This window comes from Trachemys scripta, chromosome 6 (genome assembly GCF_013100865.1).
Source record: "Trachemys scripta elegans isolate TJP31775 chromosome 6, CAS_Tse_1.0, whole genome shotgun sequence".
Lineage (NCBI taxonomy): Eukaryota > Metazoa > Chordata > Testudines > Emydidae > Trachemys > Trachemys scripta.
Genome location: NC_048303.1, coordinates 91,710,168 through 91,729,445, shown reverse-complemented (window position 1 = coordinate 91,729,445; position 19,278 = coordinate 91,710,168). Strand labels below are relative to the sequence as shown.

General features: G+C 40.3%; 1 protein-coding gene across 2 annotated transcripts in view; it reads right to left on the bottom strand.

Annotated features, from left to right (window-relative positions):
• The window catches only part of SMC5 (structural maintenance of chromosomes 5), a 79,064-nt gene that overhangs the window by 12,219 nt on the left and 47,567 nt on the right, over positions 1-19,278 (bottom strand). For both annotated transcript variants that reach the window (XM_034774095.1, XM_034774096.1), the window contains exons 14-21: positions 18,234-18,407; positions 17,910-18,079; positions 15,212-15,335; positions 12,296-12,418; positions 6,911-7,036; positions 4,079-4,174; positions 3,577-3,681; positions 677-796 (exon numbers count right to left, since the gene is read on the bottom strand). In XM_034774095.1, coding sequence (XP_034629986.1) covers positions 677-796; positions 3,577-3,681; positions 4,079-4,174; positions 6,911-7,036; positions 12,296-12,418; positions 15,212-15,335; positions 17,910-18,079; positions 18,234-18,407 — 1,038 coding nt within the window. The remainder of the gene's footprint in view (positions 1-676; positions 797-3,576; positions 3,682-4,078; positions 4,175-6,910; positions 7,037-12,295; positions 12,419-15,211; positions 15,336-17,909; positions 18,080-18,233; positions 18,408-19,278) is intronic.

The window sequence follows — 19,278 nt, the reverse complement described above, 5'->3', positions numbered from 1 at the left end:
GGGGGGGCTGTCAGGGGGCAGGAGTGTGGAGAGGGATCGGAGCAGTCAGGGGACAGGGAGCAGAGGGGTTTAGATGGGTTGGGAGTTCTGCGGGGGGCTGTCAGGGGGTGGGGAGTGGTTGGATGGGGCGTGGGAGTCCCAGGGGTCTGTCTGGGGGTGGGGGTGTGGATAAGGGTTGGGGCAGTCAGGGGACAAGAGGCAAGGAGGCTTAGATAGGGAGTGGAGTCCCGGGGGGCAGTTAGGGGCAGGGGTCCCAGGAGGGGGCAGTCAGGGGACAAGAAACGGGGGGAGGGTTGGGGGTTCTGGGGGGGCGGGAAGTGGGAGGGGCAGGGGCGGGGCTAGGGCGGGGCTCCTCCCGTCCTCTTTTTTGCTTGTTGAAATATGGTAACCCTACTCTGCTCCATCTGGCTTTGGAAACTTCTGATAAGACTGACTGTTATACAGCTGGTGGTCCTGCTTTCTTTGGTTGAGACATAGATTAGTTAGTTCTGGTATTTAAAGAGAAGTTAGATTTTCATGTAAAAAGATCAAGAGGACTTAAAATTAATGCCTGGAGGTGACCCCCCCCTCTTTCCCCATAACCCAGAACAAAATTACAAATCATTTTGAGACATTTAAGCACAAAAAAATTAAAATGTAGACGTTATTATTCATAGATATGGAAATGTAATCATACCTCATTTTCTGTATGAAGATCAACTTCACCAGCACACTGCATAGAACTAAAAAAATTACTGAACTTTTCATTAATTTGTTCAACCAGCTGTTTCAAAGGTGTTAGCCACCTTTCTTTAACCTAAAAATAAAGAGACTAATGTAAAACAACCTCTGAAAGAATTTACAGTTGAAGCTATGATTAACAAAATACCAAATTTAACTATTACAGTGAAATTTACATTAAAAATTGCCCACAGATCACCATACCTACCTTCATAGATCAAGTAACCACCCAAAACAGACCAAGAAAACTGTTATATACAGCCAGGCACACAGAATATGCTCTGAAGAGAAAGTCTGGGATATACACCTTTACACATTCAAAACTTTCACCAAACAGACACTCCACCAGAGAAGTAGATCGCATCACTTGGACCACCCAAATAATCCAAGAGATCCTGCTTCAATACAGAAATAAAACCCACTCCAAATGCACACCTCTAGTTGTTACCTACCACCCCATATTGGAACCCAGACAAGGTATCACTGCACAACTACAACTCATACTTGATGGCATGGGCGGTGTGGAGCCCCATTTCAAGGAGGCTAGACCCTGGCTCCGCCCCTCGAATCCCCCTCTCACCCCCGAGCTGGAGACCCCCTCTCCCCCCGCGACCAGAGCGCCCCAAGCCTCCCTTACCACCCCCTCTCCTGGGGCCTGAGCCCCAAAACCTACTCCCCCCTCTGCGGCCAGAAGAGCCCCAGGCCAGCAAGAGCCCTGAGCGCCTCCCCAAACCTGCTCGGAGGAGTCCCAGGGCAGCCGGAACCCCCTGCACCCACGCCTCCCCTCTGCAGACCCCAAGCCGCCCCACAAAAATTAAAAAGCTCTTCTCTTCTTCTCTCTTCTGGAAGGAAGAAGAGGTTTTGCTATGCCCCATGCAGGTTCCGGGGTGGCGGAGGAGGCGGTATGTGTGACTCAGACAGCATCCCGCGTTCATCAGTAATCTCCCTAGAGTCCAGGGTAAGTATTAATAAACCCAGGAGCACATACTGTCTCCTCAGTCACCCCGGAACCTGCATGGGGCATAATAAAAAGCAAAAATTTCACCCGCTAAACCTGCAACTGGGGTCCCAAAGTAGCGGCTGCGCTAGGGGAGGCAGAGCCTCCCCTGGCATATTATACCTGCTGCCCTTGCTCAATGGGGACCCCATCCTAAAATAAATCTTTCCTGAACCCCCTCTTCTGGCCTTCAAACAACCCCCACAACCTCTCCGAGCTCATCATCAAAAGCAATCTCCCCACAGATCAGGCCACACCAACTCAAAGCAGCACCTTGCCAGAACAGATGCAAAACTTGCAGACACATCTGCACTGCTACAATGATTAACACCCCCTAGAAAACATCTTTCAAGAACCATGGATCCTACACATGTGGAAAACCTCATCCAGTACACTAGCAACTATTTGGGTGAAACCAGACAATCACTATGCTCTTTAATGAACTAACACAGGCAAATGATAAAAGATAAAAACACCCTATCACCTGTGGGTGAACACTTTTCACAAAGCAATCACTCTGTATCTCACCTATCAGTCATCATCAAAGGAAACCTGCATAACACTTTGAAAAGATGAGCCTGGGACCTTAAATTCATAAAACTTTGCCAGATACTAAAAATCATGGAATGAACTGACAGGGCCGGCTTTAGGCCGATTCAGCTGATTCGGCTGAATTGGGCCCCGCGCTAAGAGGGCCCCACGCCGCAGCTCTCCACTCCGCCCCCAGCTCACTTCCCCCTCCTCCCCTCCCCTGAATGCTCCGCTCCCTGCTCCTCCCCTTCCCCTGCTTCCCGCGAATCAGAGGTTCGCGGGAAGTCTGAAAAGAAGCAGGCGCAGGCAGGCAGCACCAGGTAAGCTGGGGTGGCGGGGGGCGAGAGGACTCTGGGGAGGCGCAGCCCAGTCCAGCCCTCTGGCCCTGGTTCTGGCCGAGCGCGCCAGCGGCGCGGGGCTGGCCCCCGCGGCGCGGCTCGGGTCCGGCCCCCTGGCCCAGTCCCGTTGGCTCGGCTCCGGCTGACCCTGGCCGGAGCGGGTCTCAATTCATGGGGGCGGGGCTTGCGGCAAGCCCCGCCCCCAGGAATCAGGCCCCGCTCTTGCTAAAGCCGGCCCTGTGAACTGAGACACTTGATTTATGGCTTATTATAACCATCTGTAATCCGCTAACACCCGCCACCCCCAGCTACTTCCTTGACTTCCTTTCCTCCCTATGACTGGAGGGGTGTTAACAGGCCACTTTATCTTGAATGGTCCCTTGAAATATTGTATTTAACAGTGACACTCTGAGTTAGGGCTTGTCTACACTGGCAAACAGTGACACTCTGAGTTAGGGCTTGTCTACACTGGCAATATTAAAGCACTGCCGCAGCAGCACTTTAACGTGGCTTGTGTAGTCTTAAAAAAAAAAAACAAAAAACTACCTCGACGAGGGAAACAGCTCCCAGTGCTGTCTATACTGGCGCTTTACAGCACTGAAACTTGCTGCGCTCGGGCGGGGTGGGTGGGGGGGGTGTTTTTTCACACCCCTGAGTGAGAAAGTTGCAGCGCAGTAACCTGCCAGTGTAAACAAGCCCTTAATTTCCCAGACCTGAAGAAGAGCTTTGTATAAGCTTGAAAGCTTGTCTCTTTCACCAACAGAAGTTGGTCCAATAAAAGATATTACCTCATCCACCTTGTCTCTCCAACATCCTGGGACCAACATGGCTATAACACTACAGCATACAGCAGTTGCTAACGTTTCATTTTTCCTAGCATCAAAACTTGAAATGTCTTTTAAAATGAATATGGTGCATTTTAATAGAAGTATATACCCATTTATATTTCTCCTACATTCATTATACTACAGTAATGATTTCGTGTATTACCTGTGAAATGTTTTGCCTATAGCTCTCCAATTCGTTTTTCTTTTCCTCTAGTTCCCCCGTTACTTGCTGTATTTCTTGTGCCCTTCTATTATATTCTTCAACAACCTGCCAGGAAAAAGCATTATCCTTCAAAAATATAGTCTTTCAAATTGACAAAATAGATATTTATCAATTCAAATCTTAACAGTAAAATACACACATGTAAACACTGCACTTGTTTACATATAATTAAGTAGTGTATGCACTGTTTATACATTGCACAGGACACACTGGTCTCTCTAAAGCAAAGAGCAACTAAGCCATGGCTGTATTTCAGGTTAACCCAACTATTTTTCTCTAAACAAAAGGCAGAGAACATGCTGTTCCTTTGGAAGAATCTACTTAAAATTCTAATAGATTCAGAATCTGGCATTTATAGCACATTGTTCCTGCTGTCTAGCTTATTATTACCAAGAGTTCTAGTACAGAGTGGGAAGCAAGTACAATACTGGAGGAAACATACTGAAGCATTTAGGCCTGTGAAGCAGGAGGCTCTTGATTTCTCTTCATTCAGTAAAGCATCAATTTCATCCAATGTGCTTGGAAGGTCCTGGAATGCCTACAAGAAGCAAAACAATCTATTCATTTGATAGTTTAATGTTGAGAGAGGCTTGAAATATGACTAAAAAGTAGCAAGAAATTGGACAATCAAGGACACTGCTAGTCATTAGATCACTTTATTAAGACACAATCCATTTAAATTTAAGTGGCTAGATTCTCTCCTGAGAAGTGCTTGGTGTGGGGGGGAAGAGGGAGGGCTGTTGGGAAGCTAACTATGGCTCCCTAATTCTCTGCCTGTGCAGGTGTAGCCCCAACCCTGGTGCAGCTGCTCTAACCCTGTCACCTGGCAATGGTCCACAAGAGCCCCCTACTTGAGAACTGTTGGAGTGCAGTGGCACTCTGGTCATGCATCCAGAAAGGGGATGGTAGTATAGGAGCTGGCTATGCCAGATGAGAGCTTCCCCACACAGGAGGAATACTTGACTGTCCAGATACATCCAGGCTCTGGGCCTTTCATGTTGCCTAAGTTAGAATAGGAAGGAGAATCTGGCCCAAATTTCTTTCCTTTAAAGTGGGAATTTTGATTAGTTAACCCGACAAATTCTCTCCCTCCTCTATTGTGTATATAGAATAAATAACAAGGAGAACTCTTTTTGTGATCATGGGATATACCAGTTTTCATAACAGTGTAAAAATTAACTAAACTTAAAATACTATTAAATCCAGGGGGTAGTGGTAGTTAAGTTTATATAGCACCTGCTTTACAGACATAGTCCCTATTCTTGAGAAGATGACAATTTAAGGGCATAATGATCATGCAAATCGTTACATGAACAGTTCTTTATATTGAAGTAAATGGCAATACTGATACAAGTAAGGTTTTGCAAGACCAAGTTTTATTTTAGAGAAGCATAAACAAATGACGGGTAAAGGGGTTAGGTGGAGGACTGAATTAAAAATAAAGAAAAAGGGAAACTTCTTTTGAGAGAGGTGTTTTCCAGACAAACATACACTTCCTGCCCAGAAGAGATCATAATGTATACATGACATAACAAAGGAAGGCAAAACAGAAAGGCCTAGGTAGCGTGCAGGGTGGAGAGGTCAGAGACAAGATGAACATTCAAGAAAGCTTACTTGCATGTATTTTTTAAAGCATTTATAATCAGGATGATTTTAAAGTCAAGGAAAAGGTAGAGGTGGCATTAAGGGGGAATCGGAGGAAGGGGAAGCAAAAAGAGGCAAGAGGCCAATGGAGAGGAGATAGGGAAGGTAAAAACAAAAGGAGGGAAGGCTGTAGAGGAGCACTGTGGACAGGAAAAGTGAGGCCAACAGCAGAGGGAGGAACTGCAGCAGGGGTGGGCAAACTTTTTGGCCCGAGGGCCACATCTGGGTGGGGAAATTGCATGCAGGGCCATGAATGTAGGGCTGGGTCAGGAGGTTGGGGTGCAGGAGAGGTTCGGGGTGCGGGCTCCGTCCTGGCGCCGCTTACCTGGAGCGGCTCTGGCGTGGCAGCGGCGCACAGCGAGACTAAGGCAGACTCCCTGCTTACTCTAGCCAAGCGCCACTCCCAGAAGGGGACGGTACCATGTCCCTGCGGCCCCTGGGTGGTGGTGGGGTTGGGGAGGGAAGGAGGCAGAGGGCTCCGTGCGCTGCCCTCGCCTGTGGGTACCTCCACCAAAGCTCCCACTGGCTGTGGTTCCCTGTTCCCGGCCAATGGGAGCTTCAGGGGAGATACCCGCAGGTAAGGGCAGTACGCGGAGCCCTCTGCCGCGCCCCCCTCCCTCAGGGGCTGCAGGGACGTGGTGCCGGCCACTTCCAGGAGTGGTGCGGGGCCAAAGCAGGCAGGGAGCCTGCCTTAGCCCCGCTGCACCACGGGTGTGGCAATCCCACGGGCCAGATCCAGTCCATGGGCCGTTGTTTGCCCACACCGGACTACAGCAACTGGAACAGGTGGAAATTAGTGCAAACAATCAATCAACAGACTGTCCAAAGTTCAGGTTATAGAAGGGTTCTAACTCTGTGTCCAAAACTTTAATTGGAGCTGCTGGGTGCTCAACATTTTTGAAAATTGGGCCACTTATTTAAGCACTCTTTTTGATTTTCAAGCCTATTACTCCCAATATCCCCCTGGAAAAACTCATCATATTACGCACACAATTGATCCCAGGATAGAATCTCTAACATTTTTCTGACTTAATACATTTTCAAGTTATGGTGTTTAAAATATTTTCCTGTCACTGAATGAAGCTTTTCCCAACATATTTTGCCTCAACATACTTCCGAAAGAACATGTCTTACAAACTCCAGATTTGTTTTATTGAGAAGTGGGTTTTGTTTGTTTTTAAAGGGAGTGGGCAGAATTACAAAGATATATAACAAGGATCTTGAAAAGGGGGTGCACTTGCCCCTTATTAAAGTAGTCAGGGAAGAGATTAACCAAAGGAACAAAACAGGGATCTAGTGGTCTGATCCAAAGCCCATTGACTTCAATGGGCTTTGGATCAGGCCGAGAAGCAGAAGGCATAGAACGGCAGGGTAGAGTCCCTAAGGAGAAGAAGAAGTGTTTGCTCTGTCTTGCACTCCACAACTGTAAGAACCTGGGGCAGGAAGCAAGGAGAAATTGGGAATTCACTCTTCTAGCTTTCGCAAACGGACTATTTTGCTTTAGGCGCAGGTGCACTAAAAGAGCACAGTTCTGAACATTATAAATGAACAGTCTTAGCTAGCGAAAGTATCTCTTCATGTTATACCATTACACCCTTATAAAAATATGCCTTTTGTTTTTAATACTTACAGTCTGAAAGTCTTTTGGAATTTCTTGATCAGGGCTGAGATTACACGCCTGTCTAGCTTTTCTCATCAGTCCCTTGCACTTCTCCAAAAGAACACGTTTTTTTTCACCCAAGTCAGAAACTTGTTGCTAGTATAGAAGAAATTAAAATAAAAAGATGTTTTATTTTAAAGAAAACTCCATTGCCTTCAGTTACAGTCAATCAATCTGTGACCCTACATGAAGTTCAATTGTTCTAGAGAGAAAGAACTACAGAAGAAAGTTTAATGACAAAAATGATCAATTTCACACACTCCAACTCCACCATCTCCATTAGAACTAGCATACTGGATGTAATCATGTCAGATTCAGAGAGGTGATTTGTGAAATCATAGATTGTTTACAGAGGTTGAAAATAATCCCTCCCTTCAAAAACAACTCTCTTCTTCTGGCTTTTTTAAATTTTTGTTTTTTGTTTTTTTAACTAAAGGGATGACAGATCTGAGTGAATGGATCAAACTGAGCGCACAATTGTAAAATATCTGAATGCGTTTTTCACAAAGAGCCACAGTTTTGATCTCTGCCTAGGTCCAGATGTAGATCTCTGCTTTAAAATTTGGTGGTGGAAGAGATGTACTATTGTAGTGTTTCTTTATTTTGTATCATGCCTCCCAACTAGCACTAGTTTTTCTACTAGACATGACAGAGCCATCTAGTAAATAGGATTTGCATTACGAAGAATATTTAAGTTGAAACTATACAGTACAAACAGATTAGCTATATATTAAACAGGAAATAATGTATTTTTCTTCATCTCTCATATGCTACCTTTACTATTACAGGCAAAAGATACTAAGTAACAGTTTCACAATAATGACTAAGAGCAAATTTAGAAAAATAGTGCTACATGTGTCTATCAATCAAAGTTAGAACCTCTTTAGATTGTAAACTCGTTGGGGCAGGGACTAAGATCTTGTTTTCACTTTTGTTAAAAGCACAAATAGTCAATTATAAACAATTTTCATGTAATTTTCACACATTTACACCCCTACATAAACCAGGAATCACATGGGACAAAAATGGGACCAAAAATGTTTTAAAATGTATACAGTTAACTAAAGACTCAATACTTGTGTATTCTACTGGATGAAGTGTCTGTTTCACATTTTAAAGATATACTGACCACCCTATAGAGAGGGTACTTACAATAAATCTTGTTTAAGTTACTCTCTGTCAATGTAATTAGATTAATTCATATCACTGTTCTAAATAATACAACACAAGTAGTAGTAACAGTTATACTTAAGACAAATGCAACCTCAATGCTTACAGGTATTCAAGAGTTTGGCATACATATTTTTGACTGACATTTTCTACACTAGGTATTCAATCCAAAGGAGAAGTTTTTCTTCCCAAAGCACGTGTAATATACATTCAAACATTTAGGCTCTGCATATGGTGGGGGGGCGGGGGAAGGAGGTTGAGCAAGACGGACAAAAACATATTCCATAAATCCTGAGCAGAAGTGTTCACCTGCATAACTTGCAAACTTGGCTGTTTTACGGACAAAAGTGGTTCAATATTTCTGAAGTTAGACAAAGTTGGGCAAGTTAACCTCAATGTGCCTGTTGTTTCACCCTCTGTAAAATGGAAATCATACTTCTCTATCATCCTTAAAGAGGTGTTGTGAGATTAATACATTTTTCTAAAGTGCTTTGATATCGTCAGAAAAAGGTGAAATAAAACCACAAAGTATAAAAATACCCATAGAGTTAGGGACCTTCCACTTAAGGACAAAATAAATTTTAATAAAATTAGTTCAACAGTTGTAAAGTTATGAAAGTTTAAATCAGCATGTTAAAACATTCATGCTAAGCTTTTTAAATTAATTCAGTGCTAGTTTGGTTTGAGACTCTGAATCATATCAAGCTCTGTCGTTTGTATACCTGAGGACCATGTAATAGTTACCTTGAATGTTAGTCCATTCAGCTTTTAATAGTCAGAATTTTAAATTTCTGTACTAATTTTCTGAAAACTAGGCTTGTTTTGTAGATCTCATTGCAACTTAAAAATCAAGCAAGGCCTGACAACTATTTTGAAGTCTTGCGACTGAAAAGAAAATCAAGCAAGGCATTACAGGTTGCATATGTAAAGTTGTAAAGAACTACGCAGTTTGAACAGGTATTTTATAATGATATAAAAAGAGCCCCATTTTAAAGTAGAAGCATAGGAGAAAATTAAGATGGAATTTTCAACCCTCTATGTAGGTATTTTTTTAAGCACAAATAACTGAAATTTGTTGGCATTAATTCTACCTTTTTTTAGTTCTGAAAATTTGATTTCTCTAATGTTGTGTTAATGCTAATTTTTTTTTTTTTTTTTTTTTTTGGCACTGCGTGCATATAGACAGAAAGGAAGAATTCATGATGGTGTGGTGTAGCATCAAACTTATTGTCACAAGTTTGGGATGGCCCAATTACTCACAAGCCAAAAGTGAGTTACACAGGTCACTCTAAATGAGTGTCAATAAAACCTACATCCCTCACCACACCTGCTCCACTATGTGTTTATTCATGCTATATATTACAGAAAAATATTTAGGAACATTTTAGCGAGTTTTCAAAATGTAACTGGGATTATTTTTTGTATCCCAATACTTTAAAAGCCAATTGCCTTCATTACCATGAGTCCAAACATACAGGGTTCAAAAGAAGCCAAAAGAACCTGTGAAAATGACATATATCGTTTTTCTGTACATAAAAATGTCAATTTTATAGTCTGTCATCTCTGGCAATTCCAAGGCTAGAAGCTCCCATTTATAACTCTGCAGGGCTGCATGAAATAGGCCTTAAAGCCATGTTTTCAGGCACAGGACTGAATTTTGCCTGTCCAGGCCGTTGGACAGCTGTAATTTTGGGGGAACACATGTATTTGGGAAGAGAAGGAGGAAACATATTAAGGCAGGCTGATTTTTTAAAAAGAAAAAAAGCAGGTGTTTGAAGCTGTTCCAGGTACAAGTGTTAGAATAAATACCAGGAGAAATGGATTAGTAGGTAGGTGAGGCATATAAGTACATACATGTGGAACCTTCTATAGACCCATCCAATTATGATGTGTTCGAATATTTCATGGAAATGCTAACATTTGGCAAGTACAGTTAGTTAATCCCACCCTGGATATAAGGGATGTGAGAGTGCCCCTCTGGGCACAGGGAATTACTGTCTGGAATAGATGGGTCCTAGAGGGAAATTCTAGCTTAAGGGAGAAGACTTAGGGTGAGCTATGTGTTACTGTATTTCAGCTGACAATATAAGAACTAATTCAGGAAGAGAGGTTAGTCTGGGCAGTGAGGGAGAGAGTTCTATGCTAGAGTGGAGCTAAGGCATAGCTACTGGATACTAGAACCCTCTAACATTCTATTTTCATAAGCAATTTGTATTCTTTTATGTTCATAAGCAGTGCAATTGGTTTTGTGGGAAATGAGAAACTAGTCAAAGAAAATATAGTAGCCAATATTTTCCCATGAATGTGTGTCTGAATGCATTCTTAGTGACAGTATTTAAATAATTAAAAATGGGCAATTCATACAGAAGGAAAACAGAATTTGCATTTTCTTCAAACTTGGCCTAAAAGAAAAAATAACAACGTACATACTGAGTTTAATACCAATCATTTAAAAAAATTACACCAAATGAACCTAAAAATTAACAAGCTATCAAAGCAAGACAATTAGCAAGTCTCTTTCAATCATCATAAACACAAAGGCGACTGTGCCAATTATCTAATGAGCAGATGGGGCTAACAATCCTCCCTACTGTTCAATATGGGTCATAAACACACACTTGCTTCTCATGCTCATTAGACAAATTAAATACAAAAAGTTGTTAAAATAATACTAAGGTTCTGACTTGAACTGCCATGACAAACAAAAAAACCCACAAATCTGTTGCTACTAATGTGACACATTCTGAAGCATAAACGTTGGGAAGGAAAATGCATTTCAATCCAAGTGTCTAAAATATACTCAATGTGCTGCTATTTCAACAGAATCCCAGTGCTGACAACTCACACGTGAACATATGCAGCCCTCTTTCCTCTGGAAGAGGGAATGAATTGGATTTTATGGGACATTCAAGTCTTATAACAATATTTTAAAGACTAACAACTTTTAATAAGAGAAACAATATTAATAAATGCAATATTAGTAAGAGTTCCCCGAATTTCTCCCAGGGCGCCACCAGAAACTTTTCACATGGTATGCAGAACTGAACCACTCTCATTTTAACTCAGCACGGCACCACTCAAGTTTGGCCCATCCGCCCCTCCATCACGACCGGGTCAAATCTTAACGAGTGGCATTGTGAGTCACTGTGCAGTGTTCTGATCTTCATGAATGGCAGCAAGAGTAACATGTGTTCTGCGGCTGTCTTTGCTGATTATTTGGCAATTAATCTGTTTAATCATAATGTGTAGGTTTTAATTTAGTTTCACTACATAGTTTCTGTAATACCTCATACTAATTACTACTTCTCTGTACCAGTCTCTGTACCTTTGCCTGCAGTTTCTTGAAAGCTTTATTTTATTATTTCAACTTTTCTGCTACATGCAGTTGTCCAACAAGTGATGTTGATTCAGGTCACAGGTGAACTGAAAATATGGAACCCCTCTTGCACACCCAAATTCTCACTGCCAGGAAAGGGAATTTTGTACTTGCAGGATCAGGCCAGAAATTATGAAAGTTCTCATGTCTACCATATATGCTAAATTCCTCCATAAAATTAGTTTATGTGAAACATTTAGCGCATTACTTTCTAACATTTAAAAGTCACAGTGTAGGCGAAATGGCAATGGGGAAGAAACTTGCTCCCACTCATTCCACTAGGCGTCCCCAAAGGCAGGAGTTTAATAAAAAGGATAAGGAAAACAGCTATGGAGAACTAGGGTCTCAGCCCTATCCTACTTGAATGTGCTTTCCTCCAGATCTTCATCAGATCCCATTTGGGTCAGTCCACTACCAAGTGTCAGTTCTGGAAGGTTGGTCCCAACTGAAGCTACTCACTGGAGGAAGATTGTCATTTAGAAATGACAGACTGGGCCAAAGGGACCCGCTATGAAGGATATTATGCCAGTCCCACACGGTTTAAAGTGTTTAGGGCACATCTTTATGGAAGAGGTAGCCATCTTGGTTAGCATGGGGAAGCAAAGCTCCTTTTCACCTGGAAGGGAAAGGGACTGGAGAACTGATGAAAGCTTCAGAAAGCACAAAAACCTTAGCAACAGAAGTAGAGATACCTATTACTAAGGTAGAGAACAGAAGCAGCCCATTCCTGAGTGCTGAGGCCTCCGGGCAAAAGGTGTGTTTTCAAAGTTGATTTACCAATACACCAAGAAATAAAAAGCAAAGCTTACCTCTAAAGCTCTTAGTTGTACAGTTGCTGCTTTATAATCAGATTCTAGTCTATTCTTCTTGGAATTCACTGTAGTGCTCTGAAGAACCAAATCCACTTTGAGGATGTTCAGTGTTATGCAATTCTGCAGAGCAAAACACAAAAAAACATAAATCTCCTTTGTCTTGAAACACTCGAAACTGATACATTGTCAGCAGCATCAGGCTTTACAAACCAGCTTACAAGATATCAATTTTTATACAAAGTTTTGGACTCCAGATTCAGCTCTCCAACCCAATTTTGTTTTCAGTTTGTTTCTGAAGCAGCAAGGTGCTTGTTTAAGTATTTCTTGTCTCTCCCACACAAGGAAGCTAAACATCTAATTTATTTTGTAGCAAAATCAGAGCTTTGCTGGTGTGCATGATGTGCAACTAAACATATAGATTTGTTTTTTTAACATTACTTACAGCTGTGAAGGTTATGTAAACAACATCTAGGAAAATCCTCTGCTTCAAAGTTACAAAAATTGTGAAGTGACTTTTTTAAAAACCTAAGATTACATTATTTGAAAAAAGTGTGCAATTTTTAAAGGCTACAGCTATTTAAGGAAAAACAAGAGCTAGAGTTCTGTAACAAAAAGAGGGAAAAACAATTACTTACTGTGTCTCGCTTTGGGGTTCACCCAGGCCAACAAGGAGTTCACACTCACCACCTGCTTTGCAATTCTGGTTGCCTAGAATACTATGCTGCTGTGGCTCACAGCCCTGACACCAACAGCCAGCATACAAGCATTCAGGCTTTCACCATCCAGTTACTCTTTGCAGGAGGACCTCAACAACCCTTCCAGCACTGAGTGCTCCCCCCAACACTTCTTTCTGCAATATCTAGTCCTTCTCACTTGAACACTCACAAAATCTTTCATAGAATCATAGAATATCAGGGTTGGAAGGGACCTCAGGAGGTCATCTAGTCCAACCCCCTGCTCAAAGCAGGACCAATCCCCAGACAGATTTTTACCCCAGTTCCCTAAATGGCCCCCTCAAGGATTGAACTCACAACCCTGGATTTAGCAAGCCAATGCTCAAACCACTGAGCTACCCTGTTGAATGCCAAAGTTCACTGCTCCTTTAAAGAGACAGTACATAGCAGCAACCTGTTAATTTGGCTGAGCATTTTACTCTTCAGTTTGAAACACTGTACTGAGATGATTGTGTAGCCTAGACTGTTGTATAATCGATATACATTCCTGTGACACATAATTAACTACTATCATTCTTCCATGCAGCTGGGCAATCAAATACCTTCCAATCTGTATTGCCGAGGAATAGAAAGTATATTAGAGAGCCAGTTTGCTATGGGGTAGCGGGAGGAGAAAAATAAATAATACTCCTCCACACAGGGTGTTCACTGGTCTATAACTGTACATGCCACTTTAGTTGTGCTGTGTATGAGAAGCAGAGGAACACTAACTACACCCAAGAAGAATGTAAGTTGACTGATAAACACAGTCATCCCAGAGTGTGCTGCTGTTCTTATAAACTGATATTTTAAAATTTAATTTAGAAAATTGTTTGTTCATAAAAATAATATTCCTTTTGAGAAAGTAGTTGCTTAATAACAGCATATCACCTATACAAAATTACTTTTTAAAAGTAATTTACAAACCCTGGGGGCCCACCGTGCCTTAAAATTGGTTATCTTCGGCAATTCTCTGTGGTTTTCAAAGCTACTTCAGCCAGATGATCCTACATGATCTGTGAAAAACTCCAACTATTTCCATTCAGGGCTTACCAATACACTCCAAAACAACTCATCCTTAATGCTGGCTATTCAGTGCAGTAGAACCAGCATTATTTCATAGGCAACACGCCAAAAAAAGGATTTAAGTGATAGCTGTATTGGTCTGTATCTACAAAAACACTCACCCCTAAAGGTGGCAGGAAACAACTGAAGGCTTTCACAGAACACAGGAGGTCATTTAGCACAAGCAGCCCCACCAAAAGTCCTGAGAATTGAAGAAGATAACTAAGGAGTGGGAAGAATATCTACTCTGATTATTAAAACTTAAGGATTTTATTTTATGGTTCTCTAACTTTCCAAAAGAAGTGGCCATTACCATTTATACAACAACAAAGGTGTACACAATATTTATAATATGTATGACTGATTTGCTATTCCAAGGAGTTTAAAATTATTGAAGAGCCACAGACAAATTGAAAACTAGTCAGTTCTTTAAAAACCCAAGTTCAAAGTAATTTGATCTACTGCAGCTGACCCCCCGTTGATTTTTGTGATTTTACAATTTGTAAAAAAGGGCGGGGTATGTCTCAGGTGCTGTGTGAAAAATCCACCTGAAGTAGACAAATTAAGTATGCAGAGGAAACACAAATGAAATATTCACAAGTGCTGTCAAAAAGACAAAATAAACTAGAAAAAATTACAGAAAAGATTTTTCTTTTTGAATTATCATAAACTGGGGTATTTCTTGTAGGACCAAGAAAATATGTTCATATAGAAGTAACGATAAGAAAGGGGTCTAAGGAAAATAAAATTAATTGAAAAATGTATATGGGGATACAAGAAATTTGGTGACAAGGTTATATACTGCATATATGTTTGCTAGGCAATTTAATGGGCTGGAAGCCTCTTTAGCCAGCAAGATGGCAGCTTTTATCCAAGTCAGTTTATAATATTTAAGTACCCATGTAGTAAATTGTGCATGCCAACAACAGAAAGTGGAGTGAGTTTATATGGGCTATGTTCAAACAAAACACATTCATGTAGCAGAAGTAAACTTAGCTCTTTTAACAATAAAAACCGACATTTCAAAACACCTTCCACTATTAAGACAGCTCCACTCCCCCACTTTTTATTTTTAACTATACTAGATCCTTCACGACAAGGAAAAAATGTGTATAAAGCTAAGAAGGAGCCATACCTTTATGAGTTGCATTAATTCTGTAACAAGTTTTGCTTTTTGGACATTAATTTCTTTGATCCTGGCATTTGTTTGTTGAGACTCCTCTTCTAGATTGATGGCATCTTGCTCCATCTGTTTCAAACTATGAAAGAAACCAATTTATTATTAATACTGATTAAATCATGCTGAGATACCCAGGTTCTTAATCCCAAAGGGTCCATCATAAATGAATACATTGAAAATTAGAAGAGGTCCAACTGCCCTTACTAAATAAAGAAAAAGGGGAATTGATTTTTCTGCCTCTTGACTTCCTGCCCCTCCCATCCTAAAGCATTCTGTAAAAAATTCAGCAGAAAATGTTATCTGTAAAAGGGATCTCATTCTTAACTATGGTTCTAAAACAAATCTTAAATTCCTCCTCCATTTCCTTTTTTTTATCATCTGTAAGCAGACTAAATGCAGGTCAGCTTTCCAAAAAAGGTGATAATGTTGCTCTATGGATTAGACCACCATCTCAAACCCAAAAATGAATTTATCCTATTCCAGAACTTAGATTCTTCTACATGATAACGGTACAGCTATCAGATACTGTAATAAAGAGTCCTTTGACTGTTAAGATTGAGAGTATGTATCACTAAGAGTATGTCTGCACTACAGACGCTACAGTCACACAGCTACGGTGCTGCAGATGTGCTGCTGTAGCACTGTAGTGTAGACACTTCCTACATTGACAGAAGGGGATTTTCTGTTGATATAGGTAATCCACCTCTCTGAGAGGCAGTCGCTAGATTGATGTAAGAATTCTTCTGTCGACTTAGCTGTGTCTATAGTGGGGGTTAGGTCAACCTAACCATGTTGCACAGGATGCAAAAACTTTCAGACCTGAGCGATGAAGCTAGGTTGACCTAAGTTTTAAGTGTAGACTAGGTCTAAATTTAGAGTAAAGAATCTTACAACATCCTTGTCATTATCCCCAAACCAAGCATTTTCAACCCAAGAAATTCAGAATTAAGATTACACCTGTAAGAAATCTGAACATGTTAAGGCAAGTAATGCACAATTAAGACACTCAAACAATCCTAACTCTACCCTGTAATGATGTCATTCAGTGAGGATATAATTACAATTAAGGCATTTTAGAGTGTGTTCTCAAAAAAATGAAACTGATCTTTTTCCCCCTTCATCACATCATTACAAGGCAGAGTTAAGGCTGTTTTCTTTAATTTCTGTTATATGTATTAATTTATGAAAAACAGCTACTTATCTTCTATTATTGCACTCACTGCAGAACAGAGTTTGGAAATTTTGGCCTATGTTTTTAACCCTGGTTTCCCAAAGTTAGGCTCTTAAATAACAGTGGCTTGATTTTCAGAGATGCTGAGTATCTGCACTTCCACTGACTTAAGAAAATTTGGCCATTGATTTAGGAGTCCAGTTTCAAAACTTTGGTCAAATATTTTAAGAGTGGTTACACATTAGCACAAAGCTTCAAACATTATTTGCCTTCTCTTTTTATTAACACAAAGTATCTTCTCCACTATATGATAAACCTTAAGAAAAAGAGTGACCGAGTTTTCTGGTACTGAAGCAGTGCAACATACAACTGATTAGGAGATCTGAATTAAAGAGAAACTTCAGGATTTTGTCTTCACTGGACTAATGGAGATTAAGCGACAGGATTAGTTTCTGGGAGGAAGATTTAACTTGCTATAACCCATTCTGGCTGGACAACAAAGCAGAACTGAATCTGAATTTAGAAACCACTGTTTATACTTTATCCTCTAACGATGTTCTAGGAAAATGAAGCAACATTGTAACACTAAGATGCAAAGAGGGTACATGCCACATTTAGGTCAGTCCATTTATCTTTGTAGCACTTCCTATAATGTACCTTATTTCCCATCTCATCACAAAAAAAGAATATAACGGTGTTTCATGAGAGTACTAAGACAATATTTGAAGATGAACCCTTTTAGGGTTGAGGCTTCAGTTTGGTTTTTCAAGTGTTTATGAAACAAAGACCAGATAACATCTCTGTTGATCATGTAAAATTGTGTGATAATCTTGTAACAGACCAAAACACCCATGGGAAACTAGATTAAGGGTTTGTCTATACACAAAGGTTGTACTGCTTTAACTATACTGGTAGTTAAAGTATACAACAACATAGTGCAGATGCATGTATACCAGTATAAAGGTGCTTATATCAGTATGCTTATTCCTATAAAGGAAAAGAAATAAAACTATTAGAGTATAAAGGTACCTTTATACTGGCATAACAACATCCAGTATAATTTTGTTTTAAATCCTCCGCCCCCTCTTCATTTGTATCAGAAACCGTTTCACCAGTATACAAAACTGTGTGTAGACCAGGCTTAAGAGAACAAATATATCCTCAGTGGTGACCTCAATCACAGATGAGCCTACCTATATTTCAGAAGTGAAAGGTGGGAGAATCAAGCCTGTGCATCACCTATATCACCCCATTTCTGAATTAGTTCTTAAGAAAAATTATATCTTGTCAGAATCAATGGGCTAGAGGCAGCCAAGACACATTTTAGGGATTGCTTGTTATTTCCATTTTGTTATTAAAATGGCCCGTCACCAACATACAAAATCATAACTGATGTTAATACTTCAGACTTATTTCTGCATCTTAATGCTGTCTCAGCAAGAGAAAATATTTGCAATCAAACAGACTCATCAGAAGTCATACCTATCGTGTTTCATACTAATTTTTGATTCCAGTTGTTTCCTTTTGTTTTTTCTCTCCAAACGTTCCTTCTTTTGCTGTCTCAGCTCATTATCTTTGCGTTCCAGACCCTTCTGCCTCTCATATAATGTATGCAATTGAGAATCTCGTACCTGGAAACGTCTATTAATATCCTATAGTAAATAGTAACAAAAAATCTTTAATATTCTCATTACAATCATACCAGATCCAGGCCAAATAATACAGTTTTATTGAACAAAAAATTGGCAGTATTTCAATCTATGTACTTTAGAATTTTTTTCTAAACACTAAAATAAAACGGCCTACCTTTAGTTGGTTTTCCAACTGCCTTCTTTCATCTGCATCTACTGTGACAGTGAGAAACTGCGCTGGTCTCAGTGATGCGTTACTAGAAATAGTTTGATTTGTATAAGCAGACACTTTCACTGAATACCTTTCTTCTGCTGTGTAGATTTGTTTAAATTTGGTTTCTTGTATGACCTAAACATGAAAAACAAAGCCATTTGACAAAAATCTTATGTAAGGCTCACCTATTCTGAACAAGAAAGTTTATTTCCTATTCTGAAAATAATCTAACTATGATTTGGAGTGGGGATACTAAAATTAGCCAAGTTTCTGGTGTATGAACATGCCATTGCATAAAGGAGATTCAACAAGTTTGTTGCATCATTGAATTTGAAGATTTTGCCGACTGAATTAAAGTAGCAAAAAAAAATATATATATATATATATCACACACTCATTCTGTGTTGTCATACACAGTAAAACAACTGCTGCACTTCTGTGATGAGTGAATGACTCCTGTATAGACACAAAACTATATAGATAGTTCTTTCAGATTTTTGGAGAAGAAAGATGCTATGTAAATGTCTATTATGGTATTTCAAAGAGTTACCGTTTGAGGTAAGTCCCAAAGCAAAATTGAGACTTTGGTTAAGAACAGATACCTGAAAGGAGGTGTGGAATTTATCATTATTCTTTTAAAATTTCATACCTTCCCTGATATCTGGTACTTCCTGATTCACTGAAGACACTCAAGATGGAGACATCAGAAATAAGGGAAGCCTCATTACAACCCATGGTACTGCAATATTTCAGAAGGATTATGTGACATCCTCAATGAACCATGATGAATCAAGAAGTTTCCAGAATGGAAAATAATTAGAAAATTATTAATTAAAAATCTCTGTACAGAGTTCTCCCCACAATCTGGATACTGTGAGGTTATTGAGTACTGAAATCTGTGCTTAACTAAGTCTTCATTTTGCTTTGCAGTTCACCTTAAGGTTGAGAGGCCAATTCCATTCTAACTCTTTTTTCTCCTTCAGGTTTATCAGTAAAGCTTCCCATA